Source organism: Gallus gallus, chromosome 34 (genome assembly GCF_016699485.2).
Source record: "Gallus gallus isolate bGalGal1 chromosome 34, bGalGal1.mat.broiler.GRCg7b, whole genome shotgun sequence".
In the NCBI taxonomy this organism is placed as follows: Eukaryota; Metazoa; Chordata; class Aves; order Galliformes; family Phasianidae; genus Gallus; species Gallus gallus.
The window spans coordinates 2,257,424-2,272,337 of NC_052565.1; the positions used below are offsets into that span (position 1 = coordinate 2,257,424).

At 55.8% G+C, this 14,914-nt stretch overlaps 2 protein-coding genes across 3 annotated transcripts; both read left to right on the forward strand.

Annotated features, from left to right (window-relative positions):
• Window positions 1-345: 345 nt before the first annotated feature.
• Window positions 346-4,049, forward strand: CELA1 (chymotrypsin like elastase family member 1). Of its 2 annotated transcripts, NM_001103202.4 has the most exons (8): window positions 346-396; window positions 498-580; window positions 1,039-1,139; window positions 1,693-1,818; window positions 1,908-2,044; window positions 3,013-3,158; window positions 3,243-3,392; window positions 3,921-4,049. In NM_001103202.4, the coding sequence occupies exons 1-8, from the start codon at window positions 357-359 to the stop codon at window positions 3,930-3,932; spliced, it is 795 nt and encodes a 264-aa protein (NP_001096672.3). In that variant the 5' UTR covers window positions 346-356; the 3' UTR covers window positions 3,933-4,049. The 2 variants fall into 2 exon arrangements, with proteins under 2 accessions (NP_001096672.3, XP_015155875.1); XM_015300389.4 differs by having other exon boundaries at window positions 348-580.
• A 776-nt stretch (window positions 4,050-4,825) lies between these two features.
• Window positions 4,826-14,312, forward strand: BIN2 (bridging integrator 2). The gene is made up of 11 exons (NM_001080896.3): window positions 4,826-4,942; window positions 6,170-6,250; window positions 7,354-7,408; window positions 7,562-7,656; window positions 7,755-7,850; window positions 10,635-10,742; window positions 10,829-10,914; window positions 11,165-11,240; window positions 11,682-11,764; window positions 13,031-13,598; window positions 14,047-14,312. The coding sequence occupies exons 1-11, from the start codon at window positions 4,868-4,870 to the stop codon at window positions 14,152-14,154; spliced, it is 1,431 nt and encodes a 476-aa protein (NP_001074365.2). The 5' UTR covers window positions 4,826-4,867; the 3' UTR covers window positions 14,155-14,312.
• Window positions 14,313-14,914: the final 602 nt, after the last annotated feature.

Sequence of the window (14,914 nt, forward strand, 5' to 3'; positions counted from 1 at the left end):
TTTATTATTATTATTTATTCGTTTTTGCCAAAAGTCAGGTTTTTGTGACAGACCAAAATATTTCAACTAAAAAAAAAAAATATGCAGGTGTAGATGTGGCCATGCAGGTGCACTGTGCTGATAGAAGAAACCAGGTGAACACATCCTGCCCCTGTTGTGCAAAGGGCGTTAAAATAAACAAGTTTACTGTAGGTTGCTTGCATTAGAGTACTTTTAGCTCTTGGCTTCTGGCAACGTGTGTTTTGGAAAAGGGACCAAGGCTGCTTGATAGGGCCAGGCCACCTGTGGGGTTCCCATCCCATCTTCTCCATCCCTTATAAAGCAGCGTGCAGCGAAGTCTTGGCCACACTGTCACCATGCTGCAGCTCCTGCTTCTCGCTGCCCTCACGCTGTGTGGTGAGTCCCTGTGCCAAGGGCTCATTAGCTGCTAATGAGCTCTCCAGTTTGGGGCTTTGGGGAGCAACGGGTGTGTGGCTGTCACTGTCCCTTTCCCACAGGATCCCATGCAGAGCCAGGCTCCGATGGGATGCAACGTGTGGTCGGGGGGACTGAGGCAAAAACACATGCTTGGCCCTCACAGGTGGATTGGGTTGGGGACCTGGGGACCTGTGATGAACCCAGTAGGATTCTCTCCCCTTGGGGTTCCCATCCCCTTGGATATCCCATCTCCTTGGACATCCCGTCCCCTTGGGGCTCCTATCCCCTCAGGGTTCCCATCTCCTTTGGGTTCCCATCCTCTCTGGGTTCCCATTCTCTTTGGGTTCCCATCCTCTCTGGGTTCCCTTCTCTTTGGGTTCCCATCCCCTTGGGTATCCTATCTCCTTGTGTCTCCTGTTCCCTAGGAGTTCCCATTCCCTTGGGTATCCTATCCCCTTGTTGGTCCTGTCCTCTTGGGTCTCCCATCTCTGTGGGTCTCCTGTCCCCTTCAGTTTCCCTTTCCCTTAGGCCTCCCATCCCCTTTGAGTCTCCTGTACCCTTCAGGATCCCATTCCCTGGGAGCTCCTGTCCCCGCATCTCAACCTGTGCTGTTTCCCCCAGATCTCCCTCCAGTATTACTCCGGAGGCGGCTGGCACCACACCTGCGGAGGGTCCCTCATCCAAAGGAACTGGGTGCTGACAGCAGCCCACTGCGTAGACAGGTGAGCGGGCATGGGAGCCCCGTTGTCTCCTGAAAATGCCATTTTTCCAGAAAAAAAAGAAAAAGAAAAAAAAAGAAAAAAAAAAGAAAAAATGAGCTGTCCCCACCCAGAGAGTGGCAGTCCTTGCTGATCTTTCTGTTAAGGACTTGAAGGTCTTCGCTGATCTTTCCATTAAGTAGAACAATCCCTGGAAGCATCTTCTTGTATGGATGACTCTTCACTACAGAACCATAGGATGGTTGAGCTGGAAGAGTCCTTAAAGATCATAGAACCGTAGGACACTGGGCTGGAAGGGTCCTGAAAGATCACAGAACCACAGGATTATCATTCCTTCTTTCTATCCCTGTGTCCACGGTGTCAATAAAGAATTAGGAGCGTCTATTGCACGCGCAGAGAAAACATGAATGTATACACGAGAAATGTTGAGGAAAAAAGCATGATCTGAGTATTCTCCGTGAAGTTTGTTCATCCAAGCCAAGTCACTTCCTTGGTCCTGTTGTGTTAACCCCTGAAGCAATAACAGTGCAGGTCCTGATCCTGTGCTTCTTTCCAGCAACCGGAATTTCCGCGTCGTCGCCGGCGACCACAACATCTACAAGAGTGAGGGCACCGAGCAGACCTTCGCCGTCAGCAGCATCCACATCCACCCCAGATGGAACAGCAACAACGTGGCCGCGGGGTAACGCACCCGGGGAGGGGGGTTGTCGGGAGGGAGCACTGCAGGGGGATGGGGGTTTCTCTACAGTGCCCTTTGCATCCTCCCCACAGCTACGACATCGCGCTGCTCCGCCTGTCGGGTTCAGCCACGCTCAACAGCTACGTGCAGCTGGCGGTGCTGCCCAGCCAGGGCACAGTGCTGGCCAACAACTATGCCTGCTACATCAGCGGCTGGGGAATGACCAGCAGTGAGTGCCACCGACATGGGCATCCCAGGGAAACTCATCCCCAAATCCCTGAAAATTGTGGGGAAATGGGGGACGTTGTCGGGTTTTGGAAGTGGGTTGAGGCCCCGCAGGGCGTTGTGCTTGGGGATGGATTCAGGGGTGCAAATGTATCAGGGAGTTTTGTGGGGTTCACCAAAATCCCCCAAAAATGTGGGAAAATGGAGGAGGTTCATCCTTTCTGGAAGCGAATTGAGATCCTACAAGGCGTGGAGATACTCAAGGTCGTATGAGATCATGAAATATATTGAGGGGGTTTTATGGGACTCATCAAAATCCACTAAAAATTTGGGAGAGGGGGGAGGTTAATCCTTTTTGGAAGGGGGTTGAGGTCCTACAAGACATAGGGATGCTCAGGGTTGTATGGAGTCATGCAAAATTTTGGGGGGGTCTTCCAGGGCTTGCCAAAATCCACTAAAAATGTGGGGAAAATGGGAGAAGTTAATCGTTATTGGAAGTGGGTTGAGGTCCTACAAGGTGTCGTGCATGGGGATGGATGTGGTCATACTAATATTTGGGGGGATTTTGTGGGATGCCTAAGGCTGGATGCGGTCATGAACATATTTTGGTGAGTCTCATAGAGCTCACCAAAATCCCCTAACAAAATGGGGAAATGGGGGAGGTTAATCCTTTTTGGAAGTGGGTTGAGGCCCTATAAGACATGGGGATGCTCAAGGCTGGATGAGGTCATGCAAAAATATTGGGGGGTTTTATAGGGCTCACCAAAATTCAATTAAGAAAGTGGGAAAATGGGAGAGATTAATCACTTTTGGACACGGGATGAGGTCCCCCAAGGGATGGATGTTGTCGCGCAAATATTTTGAGGGGTTCTATGGGATGCTGAAGGTTGGATGCTGCCGTGCAAACATTTTGGGGGGTGTCATGGGATCTATGGGATCTGTGGGTTTTAATGGACCCTTGCTCACTTGCAGCCAACGGGCAGCTGTCGAGCGTGCTGCTGCAGGCATACCTGCCCGTCGTGAGCTACAGCACCTGCTCCAGCTACTCCTACTGGGGCTCCACTGTTAAGGACACCATGATCTGCGCTGGTGGGGATGGTGTGCGCTCCGGCTGCCAGGTACAGCCCTGTCACCCCACCGTCACCCACTGTCCCCCCCCCCAGCCCTGTTACGGCCCCACTGTGATGGGTGTTCCTCCATAGGGTGATTCGGGAGGCCCCCTGCACTGCGCTGTCAATGGGGTGTACCAAGTGCATGGCGTCACCAGCTTCGTCTCCAGCTTGGGCTGCAACGTGCGCAACAAGCCCACCGTCTTCACCCGCGTCTCTGCCTACATCTCCTGGATATCCAGCGTAAGGAAATGGGGTGGAAGGGTTTTTTTTTCCAGTGGGGTCATGCATAGGGGACTTGCATGGGGTCTCCACCCACTGGGAAGGTGTGGAGCACCCAATGGGAAATGGAGAAACCAATGGGGAACAGAGCAACCAATGGGGAATAAAGCACCCAATGGGAAATGGAGAACCTAATGGGGAATAGAGCACCCAGTGGGGTGTGGGACACCCACCAGGGAGTGGAGCACTCAAAGGGAAATGGAACAACCAATGGGGAATAGAGCACCCAATGGGGTGTGAGATACTCGACAGGGAATGGAGTACCCAATGGGAAATGGAGCACCCAGTAAGGAATAGAGCACCCAAAGGGGCGCGGAGCACCCAGGGGGGAATGGAGCACTCAGTGGGGAATAAAGCATCCAACAGGGAATGGAGCACCCAATGGGAAATGGAGCACTCAATGGGGTGTGGAGCACCCAATGGGGCCGTGTTAGCAACTCAATGGGAGCACCGTGGATTGTGGGGTTACACTCCTTGTTCTCCCTCCAGGTGATCTCCTAGAACAAAGCAGCAGGAGGAGAAGAGCCCCAACCCCCACCCTGAATGTGGACGTCAAGCATTTCAGCTGGGGACATTTACGTCTCAAAGCTGGCATCAATAAATTGTGTTCTTCAGTGAGACCGTGCTGGCTGTTGTCTCTCAGCAAGGCTGGGGATGCTCTGCCCCACTTCTTATGCCTGCATCCATGCAATTCTTCTCCAATCTCATCTTCTGGACCATCCCTTTGGTCAGGTTCCCTTTGGCAGGTCCCCTTCCGCCTTGTACAGGGGCTTGGAAAAAGCAACCAGCCCTGGAAAGCCAAAGCATCTTTGGGTGAAAGAAGGGAAAAATTGTTGCCCCCGAGGAGCAGGAGGTTGTCAGGGGGAGGGCTTCTCCCAGTCCCTCAACTCTGCTACGATCTCCATCCCATCCCCATCACATCCCTATCCCCATCCCCATTCCATCTCCAACTCATCCATGTTCTATCCCATCCCATCCCCATTCTCATTCCACCCCCACACCATCCCCATCCCCTCCCCGTGCCACCCCCATGTCCCACAGTGCATCGTACTCCCCACGTCCCCATTGGGCTCGAGGGCATCCAGAGCAAATTCATTTGCAATGAGAGGGGATGGATATGGTGCTGTTATCACCCCACCCAGTGCTGTAGGGCCAAAGCACACCCACGCACCCCACTGGTGTGGGGCTGAACGTGCTCGAGGTGGGAAACAAACAAGCGAAGAATTGCAGAAGTGGCTCCAAAAAGCAAAATTGAAACTCAAAACAGAAACGTGTGTGAGGATTGCCACAGCTTGGCTGCGTGTGCTCCCCTTCCCGTCCCACCCCGTGGTTGGGTGTTTCGAGGGGTGCCCGGCGGATGCATCGCCTCGAACTTCCGCAGCAGACGCCAAACCACAGCTGATGCTGCAAGCAGAACCCCGCAGCCATCTGCAGCCATGGCTGAGGGCAAGAGCGGGGCCGGGCTGTTCGCCAAGCAGGTCCAGAAGCACTTCAGCCGGGCGCAGGAGAAGGTAGGGCACGGCCTCACCGCCCCGGACTTTCATTTTTCGGTTGGGTTTTTGCAGGTGAGGGTGGGGCAGCCCCGATGGGCCGCGCTCACCGTGCACCGCTCTGCACCCATCGGCGCTCACGGGTTATCTGGTTGGGTGCCCCACGGTGCTTGCAAAGCTTCAGGTTTGCAAGCTGCTCCTCGGAGCCCCCCCCGAAATGCTTCAGAAAGTGGGATTTTCTCCCCAGAAGTACTTCTGGTGAAGGCCATAGGGTGGGTGCTGCTGGAATGGGGTTCCATGGGACTGTCCCCCACGTCCCCCATGGTCAGCAGAACCTGGGGCCGGGAGGGCCCTGCAGTGTGGGTGCAGCCCATGGCAGGAAGTGGGGGGAAGGGCTGCGGAAGTGGGCTGAAATGGGGCGATTGGACGTGGTTTGGGGACATTTCAACCCCAACAATGGAAGGAGCAGCTCCCGCGGTTCCTGGTTGGGGCTAAATTCAGCTCTTCCGTGACCATATCAGCTCAGGACACGCATCCGTGCTCCTGCGGTGGGGACACAGGGGTGGCCTTCACCCACAGCTATTCCTCCTCCTCCTCCTCGCAGCAGTGTCACCAATTCCCACTGGGGCAGCATTTTAGGGCTTCATTTGCATCAGTATTCACCCACTGTATGCCATCCTTGTCCCATTCCTGTTCCATCCCCATCCCATTCCTTTTCCATACCCATACCATCCCCATCCCCATCTCATCCCTGTTCCATCCCCACACTACCTCTGTTTCAACCCCATACCATCCCCATTACATTCGTCTTCCATCCCCATCCCATCCCCACACCATCCCTGTTCCATTCCCACACCATTCCCAGATCGTCCCTGTTCCATCCCCATACCATCCTCCCATCATACCTGTTCCATCCCCATCCCTTCCCCATTTCAATTCCTGTTCCATCCCCATACCATCCTCATGTCATCCCAATGCTCCCCTGTGCAGGGCAGTTGTGGGGAGCACAGGGCTGCATCCATAGGATGAAGGCAATGGGGACGCACCATGTTGGTTTGGCTCCCCAAACCCACAGATTTCCCCTAAAAATAAAGAGCATCAAGGGATGTGCAGAAGTTTGGCATCCCTCGGGCACAGCTCAGCTCACGTGGGCTCCACGTTGAGACAATCAGGTCCTGGGCACCCTTTGGGGCTCCATCCAGCAGTTTGCCCCCTCTCCATGCTGACACGCTCCCCTTTCCATCCCAGGTTCTGCAGAAGTTGGGCAAAACCGTGGAAACCAAAGACGAGCAGTTTGAGCAGAGTGCCTACAACTTCCAGCTGCAGCAGGTGGCACCGGGGAGCAGAGGGGGCCGGGGGGAGGGGGACGCTCGGTGCCATCCCCCCGTCATCTGCATGTCATCCCTGTGACTTCCCTGTTCCATCCTCATACCACCCCCATTCCATTCTCGTGCCATCCCCATGCTATCCCCATACCATCCTGATACCACTCCTGTTCCACCCCCACGGCATCTGCAAGTCATCCCGCTCCATCCCTGCTCTGTCTCCATGCCATCTGCATATCATTCCCATGCCATCCCCATCCTATTCCTGTTCCACCCCCACACCACCCCCATGCCATCCCTATTCCATTCGCACATCATTCCAATGCCGTCTTCATGCCGTCCCTGTACCATCCCAATGCCATCCCTGTACCATTCCCATCCCATCCCTGCACCACTCTCATGTCATCCCTGACCCATCATATCATTCCAGTGCCATCCTCATGTCTCCCCAATGTCATTCCCATCCCATATCATCCCCATGTCATCTCCACGCTATCCCTACTCCATCCCCATTTTATCCCAATGGCATTCCTGAACCTTCCCCATGCCATCCCTGTGCCACCCCTGATCCATTCTTGTGCAGTCCCCATGTCATATCATCCCTTCCCTATATCATTTTCCTTCCCATCCCCATCCCATCCCAGCATCGCTCCAATGCAATCTCCATCCTATCCCTATCCCACCCCAGTGCCTCCCCCATTCCATCTCCTTCCCATCCCCATCCCCACCCCAGTGCCACCCCCATGCCATTCCTGTTCCATCCCCATTCAACCTCGGTGCCGCCTCCATGCCATCCTTGTTCCATTCCCACCTCACTGCCACCCCCATCCTGTCCCTGCTCCATCCCCACCCCACCCCAGTGCCATCCCCATGCCATCCCATTTCCATCCCCATCCCATCCCAGTGCCACCCCATACCATCTCTATTCCATCCCCACCCCAGTGCCACCTCCATGCCATCCCTGTCCCATCCCCAACCCACCCCCACCCCATTCCATCCCACCCCCGTTTCCCACACCCTCTTTGGGCTCAAGGTCATCCCCACCCCAGGGGCTCCAACCTGTCACCCCCCATTCCCCCCCCCCCCCCCAATACATTTGCTTTGCAGAATGAAGGCAACAAACTCTACAAAGACCTGAAGGCTTTTGTCGGTGCAGTGAAAGGTACGGAGCAATGCCCCTTTTGCACACCCTGGGCACTGCAGCACAGAGCAGCCGGGGGGGGGGGGGGGGGGTGGAGGGCTGGGGGGTTGTCAGGCCCTGTGCTGCATTTCCTCCCCACGCATCCCAACTTTTCCAACCACCCCATCCCCACAGTGATGCACGAGAGCTCACGAAAAGTGGCCGAAACGCTGCAGGAGATTTACAGCACCGAATGGGACGGCCACGTGGAGCTGAAGGCCATCGCAGACGTGAGCACTGCTGTCCCCTGTGGGATGGGGTCACGGAGATGAGTCCGTGGGGACAGAGCCCGGCACGTCCCCGATTCCCATCCCCTTCCCTCCCGCAGAGCAACGATTTGCTGTGGGATGACTACGAGGCAAAGCTGGGCGACCAGGCGCTGCGCCTGATGGAGAACTACCTGGCACAGTTTGGGGACATTAAGGCATGTGGGGTGTGACTGTGTGGCACAGCACAGCATGGGATGGGGTGGGATGCTGTGAGATGGGATGGGGTGGGGTGGGATGGGATGGGATGGGATGGGATGGTGTGGCAGGGCATGATATGGTATGGTAAAGTATGGTGTGGCACAACATGGCATGGCATGGCATGGCATGGGATGGGATGGGATGGGATGGGATGGGATGGGATGGGATGGGGTGGGGTGGGGTGGGGTGGGGTGGTGTGAGATGAGATGGGATGGGATGGGATGGTGTGGCAGGGCATGATATGGTATGGTAAAGTATGGTGTGGCACAACATGGCATGGCATGGCATGGCATGGCATGGCATGGGATGGCATGGGATGGGGTGGGGTGGGGTGGGGTGGTGTGGCAGGGCATGATATGGTATGGTAAAGTATGGTGTGGCACAACATGGCATGGCATGGGATGGGATGGGATGGCACATCAAGGCATAGCACAGCATGGTATGGCATGGCATGGTGCAGCATTGCATGGCATGGCACAGTATGGTACAGCATAGAAAGGAATGGCATGGCATGATATGGTATGGCATGGCATGGCACAGAAAGGCATAGCACAGCATGGTATGGCATTGCATGGGTCAGCATAGCACAGTACAGCATGGCATGGAATGGCATGGCACATTATGACACTGCATATCATGGCATGGCACGGCACAGCATGGCACAGTACAACAGTGTGTACTGTGACATGGAATAGCATGGCATGATATGGCATGGTATGGCATTTCATGGCACAGCATGGCCTGGTGCAGCATTGCATGGCACAGCACAGCATGGTACAACATGGTATGGCATAGCACAGTACAACATGGCATGGCATGGCATGGCATTGATTTCAGACGACACGTGGCACAGTATAACACTGTATATCATGGCATTGCACAGCATAGCACAGAAAGGCACGGCATGGCCATGGCATGGCATGGCATGACATGGCATGACATGGCATAGCACAGCATGGCACAGAATTGCATGACATGGCACGGCATGGCATGATGTGGCATAGCACAGAATTGCATGGCATGGCATGGCATGATGTGGCATAGCATGGCATGGCACAGAATTGCATGGCATGGCATGATGTGGCATAGCACAGCATGGCACAGAATTGCATGGCATGGCATGGCATGACGTGGCATAGCACGGCATGGCACAGAATTGCATGGCATGGCATGGCATGGCATGACAAGGCATGGCACAGCATGGCACAGAATTGCATGATATGGCATGGCATGATGTGGCATAGCACAGCATGGCACAGAATTGCATGGCATGGCATGGCTTGACATGGCATAGCACAGCATGACACAGAATTGCATGATATGGCATGGCATGATGTGGCATAGCACAGCATGGCACAGAATTGCATGGCATGGCATGGCATGACGTGGCATAGCACAGCATGGCACAGAACTGCATGGTATGGCATGGCATGGCATGACAAGGCATGGCACAGCATGGCACAGAATTGCATGATATGGCATGGCATGATGTGGCATAGCACAGCATGGCACAGAATTGCATGATATGGCATGGCATGATGTGGCATAGCACAGCATGGCACAGAATTGCATGGCATGGCATGGCATGACGTGGCATAGCACAGCATGGCACAGAATTGCATGGCATGGCATGGCATGACGTGGCATAGCACAGCATGGCACAGAACTGCATGGTATGGCATGGCATGGCATGACAAGGCATGGCACAGCATGGCACAGAATTGCATGATATGGCATGGCATGATGTGGCATAGCACAGCATGGCACAGAATTGCATGATATGGCATGGCATGATGTGGCATAGCACAGCATGGCACAGAATTGCATGGCATGGCATGGCATGACGTGGCATAGCACAGCATGGCACAGAATTGCATGGCATGGCATGACGTGGCATAGCATGGCATGGCACAGAATTGCATGGTATGGCATGGCATGACGTGGCATACCACAGCATGGCACAGAATTGCATGGTATGGCATGATGTGGCATGGCATGGTATGGCACAGAATTGCATGGCATGGCATGATGTGGCATAGCACAGCATGGCACAGAATTGCATGATATGGCATGGCATGATGTGGCATAGCACAGCATGGCACAGAATTGCATGATATGGCATGGCATGATGTGGCATAGCACAGCATGGCACAGAATTGCATGGCATGGCATGGCATGACGTGGCATAGCACAGCATGGCACAGAACTGCATGGTATGGCATGGCATGGCATGACAAGGCATGGCACAGCATGGCACAGAATTGCATGATATGGCATGGCATGATGTGGCATAGCACAGCATGGCACAGAATTGCATGATATGGCATGGCATGATGTGGCATAGCACAGCATGGCACAGAATTGCATGGTATGGCATGATGTGGCATGGCATGGTATGGCACAGAATTGCATGGCATGGCATGATGTGGCATAGCACAGCATGGCACAGAATTGCATGATATGGCATGGCATGATGTGGCATAGCACAGCATGGCACAGAATTGCATGGTATGGCATGATGTGGCATGGCATGGTATGGCACAGAATTGCATGGCATGGCATGGCATGGCATGGCATGGCATGGCATGGCATGGCTTGGCATGGCATGGCATGGCATGATGTGGCATAGCACAGCATGGCATGGCATGGCATGGCATGGCATGGCCCAGCACAGCGTTGCACAGCACGGCACAGCCCGGCACGGCACATTTCCATCTCTCTGAGCCTTCTGCCCCACTCAGGAGCGCATCGCCAAGCGCGGCCGCAAACTGGTGGACTACGACAGCGCCCGGCACCACCTGGAAGCGCTGCAGAACGCCAAGAAGAAGGACGAGGCCAAGATAGCCAAGGTGGGTGTAAGGCAGCTTTGGGAGTGGGCTGTGCCCCCCTAACCTCCCCTAACCCCCATAACCTCCCCCCCCCCGGACCCCCGCAGGCTGAGGAGGAATTCAACAGAGCGCAGGCGGTGTTCGAGGAGCTGAACCGGGAGCTGCGGGAGGAGCTGCCCGTGCTGTACGGGAGGTACTGAGCCGCCCCGACCCGCAGCCCCCTCCCCAAAACCCCCCCTGAAAAAGCTTGGCAGACACACATGCAGCACTCCAACCCTCCCCCCCCCAAAAAAGATCACCCCAATGGGATGCAGCGCTGTCCCAAACAGCCCCCATTCATCCCTTTTTCACCCCCCCCATTTACCCCCTCCCCAAGGATGGGGGTCAGGGGATGCACCCCCCCCCCCGACCCCCTCCTCCCCACGCCCCATTTCTCCCCACAGCCGCATCGCCTGCTACGTCACCATCTTCCAGAACATCTCCAACCTGCGTGACATCTTCTACAAAGAGATGAGCAAGGTGGGACCCCAAAGCTCCCTTACAGACACCCCCTCCCCCCCATTCTGCCAGTGCTGCACCATTCATTGGGGTTGATGGGGATTTGCATCACGTCGAGCGCTGCGGTGCTGCCATCAGCAATGAGCAGCGCTGCCTCACCACGAAGTTTGGGGTTGAAAAAAAAACCCCTTTTTATCCATTGGTTCGATGGTGGTGGAAAAACAAAAAACAACCATGAGGGAGTTTTGGAGTTCTGCTTCTTCTGTGGCAGTCGGTGCTGGGATCAAATATAACCCCAAAGGGCATCGGGGAGAGGAAGGATGGGAGAAGCGATTTCCTCACAGCTGGTGCTTTCCGGCCTCAATATGACCCCTTTTGAACCCAAATTTGCCCTCTGTGGGATGCAGCCCCACCTATGGTGGTCCGGAGGGGCTCTGATGGGTTTCTGTCCCCCCCACACAGCTCAACCGTGACCTCTACGAGGTGATGGGGAAACTGGACAAGCAGCACTCCAGCAAAGTCTTCATCATCAAAGGTGTCCCCAGGTAATGGGGGGGTCCCAGGGTGCCCCAGAGCCCCCTACCCCCAAAAGTGGGCGGATGTAATGCCCTCCCATATTTCTGCCTGTTACCAATAGGGATGGATGAGCACCTCCTGGTGTTGGGTGCTGTAGGGATGAATTGGGGCTGAGCACCTCCTGACATTGGGTGCTGTAGGGATGAATTGGGGCTGAGCATCTCCTGATGTTGGGTGATGAATTGGGGCTGAGCATCTCCTGACATTGGGTGCTGTAGGGATGAATTGGGACTGAGCACCTCCTGACATTGGCTGCTGTAGGGATGAATTGGGGCTGAGCACCTCCTGACATTGGGTGCTGTAGGGATGAATTGGGGCTGAGCATCTCCTGATGTTGGGTGATGAATTGGGGCTGAACAACTCCCAGTATTGGGTGTTATAGGGCTGAATTGCAGCACCTCCTGATGTTGAGTGCTACAGGGTTGAATTGAGACTGAGTATCTCTTGATGTTGGGCGTTAGAAGGATGAGTTGGGGCTGAGCACCTCCCAGCAGTGAGTGTTACAGGGATGAGCACCTCCCAACACTGGGTGCTGTAGAGATGAATTGGAGCTGAGCATGTCTAGACGTTGGGTGCTGTAGGGCTGAATTGGGGCTGAGCATCTCCCAGCGTTGGGTGCTGAAGGGTTGAAGTGGGGCTCAGCACCTCCTGACATTGGGTGTTGTAGGGCTGAAGTGGGGCAGAGTACCTCTCGATGTTGGGTGGTGGATTGGGGCTGAGTTCTTCCTTATGTTGGGTGCTGTAGGGCTGAACTGGGGCTGAGCATCTTCCGATGTTGGATGTTGAGTTGGAGATGAGCACCTCCCAACATTGGGTGCTACAGGGATGAATTGGAGCTGAGGACGTCTAGACATTGGGTGCTATAGGATTGAATTGGGGCTGAGCATCTCCCAGCACTGGGTGCTATAGGGTTGAACTGGAGCTGAGCACCTCCTGATATTGGGTGGTGGACTGGCACTGAACACCTCCCAGAACTGTTATAGGGTTGAACTGAAGCACCCGTTGATGTTGGGTGCTATAGGGTTGAATCGGGGCTGAGCACCTCCCGGTGTTGGGTGACGAATTGGGGCCTTTGGCTTTGGTGCTGCCCAGAGTTAATGGGATGCTTGGGGGTGAATTTGGGTTGGGGATGCAATTGGGGTTGGGGACACAGTGTCACCAGGACCCCTGGGCAGCGTCCAGCTGCATTTAGGGTCTCACAGGGACTGAGCCCCACTTGTCCTCCCCCCATGCAGCAAACGCCGCTCGCTGCTCATCTCGGCCCCTGTCAGCCCCCCCGCTGCGTATCCGTGCCCAGGGAAGGCACCCAACTGGGACCCCTCATCGGGAGCAGAGCAGACACCGACGTCCCCCAGGGTGGGCAGCGATGCCACTGAGGATGTCCCCAATGGCCTCGCAGCACCGGGTCCCGCTGAGCCGGGTGCCCCCATGCCCGGACCCCCTCCAGCCTCACCCACAAGTGTGAGGTCCGCGTCGGAGTCGGAGTCAGAGTGCAGCGAGGAGAGCCGTGAGATCGACCTCAGCCCCAAAGAGATGGAGGTGTCCGTGGGCAGTGGGTGCCCTGAATACCCCAAAACAGAGGGGGCTGCCAAGGGGGAAGTGGAGGGCATCGCTGCATCCATGGCTTCCATGATCGTCTCTGAGGCCATCGCTGCAGCCACCGGCGCTGCTCCAGGGGACAGCGATGGCGTTGGTGGTGGGGACAGCACCGACAGTGAGATCAGCCCTGCGGAGGGGGCATGGGGAGGTCCATCCCCAGGGGGATCGGAGGAGAGAGTGGAGGGGACGGATGTGTCCCCAGAGGTGAGCAAAGCCCACGTCGTGGCACCGGGGGTGAGGTTTGGAGGGCAGGGGGCTGTGCTGGGGGCAGCACCCCATGGAGGCACATGGGGCAGTGCTCTGGGGTGCTCAGATACCCCATAGAGGAGATGGGGGGGTGGGGGATCAGGGAATGGGCCCCAGCTTTGTGCAGGGATGGGGGTCTGGGGACGGGCCCAGTCTGATGCAAGGACATAAGGCCCGGGGGGGTCCATGGATGAGCCCCTGCATGGTGCAGGGACACAGGGATGGGGGGGGGGAGGGAGTGATGAGCCCCAGCTGGATTCAAGGGTTTGGGGATGGGAGGGTCAGGAGATGAACCCCAGCTTTATGCAAGGACATGGGGACTGGTGGGGGGCGGGGAGGGAGTGAGGGAAGAATGAGGGGATCCGAGGTTGAACCCCCACCCAATGCATTGCTTCTATCCCCACAGGTGGGGTCGGATGCAGGGCCCTGTGAGCACGGCACACCCGAACCACCACAGCAGGACGTGAGCTGTGACCCCCCCCAGGACCCCAGCGAATCCCTCACCCCACTGTGACCCCCACGCTGTGACCCCCATGCCCAGAGTAGTGCAGGCAGTGAAGGGGGAGCAGCTTAATGGGACGGCCTGCAGATCACTGCACGTAACCGTAATGTGCTTCACAACACACAGTGCTGAAATAAAGGCAGAGGGCAGCGCCAGCACCTGGAAATGTGCTCAGAGGGGAGGTTGGATTTTCTGGACCTCACTTCCATCCCCAGCACCAAATCTGGGGTTTGCATTGCAGCAGGCATTGCATACAGATGGAGCTTCCCATGCAAACCTCTGTGCTGCAAAGGTGTGACATTGAGGTGCACTGCAGCTCCATCCCCAGCACCAAATCTGGGGGTTTGCATTGCAGCAGGCATTGCATACAGATGGAGCACCCCATGCAAACCTTTGTGCTGCAAAGGTGTGACATTGAGGTGCACTGCAGCTCCATCCCCAGCACCAAATCTGGGGGGGTTGCATGGCAGCAGGTGTTGCATACAGACGGAGTAAACCATGCAAACCTCTGTGCTGCAAAAGTGCAGCTTTGGGGTGCACTGCAGCTCCATCCCCAGCACCAAATCTGGGGGTTGCATTGCAGCAGGCGTTGCATACAGATGAGCACCCCATGCAAACCTCTGTGCTGCAAAGGTGTGACATTGAGGTGCACTGCAGCTCCATCCCCAGCACCAAATCTGGGGGGGTTGCATGGCAGCAGGCGTTGCATACCGACGGAGTAAACCATGCAAACCTCTGTGCTGCAAAGGTGTGACATTGAGGTGCACTGCAG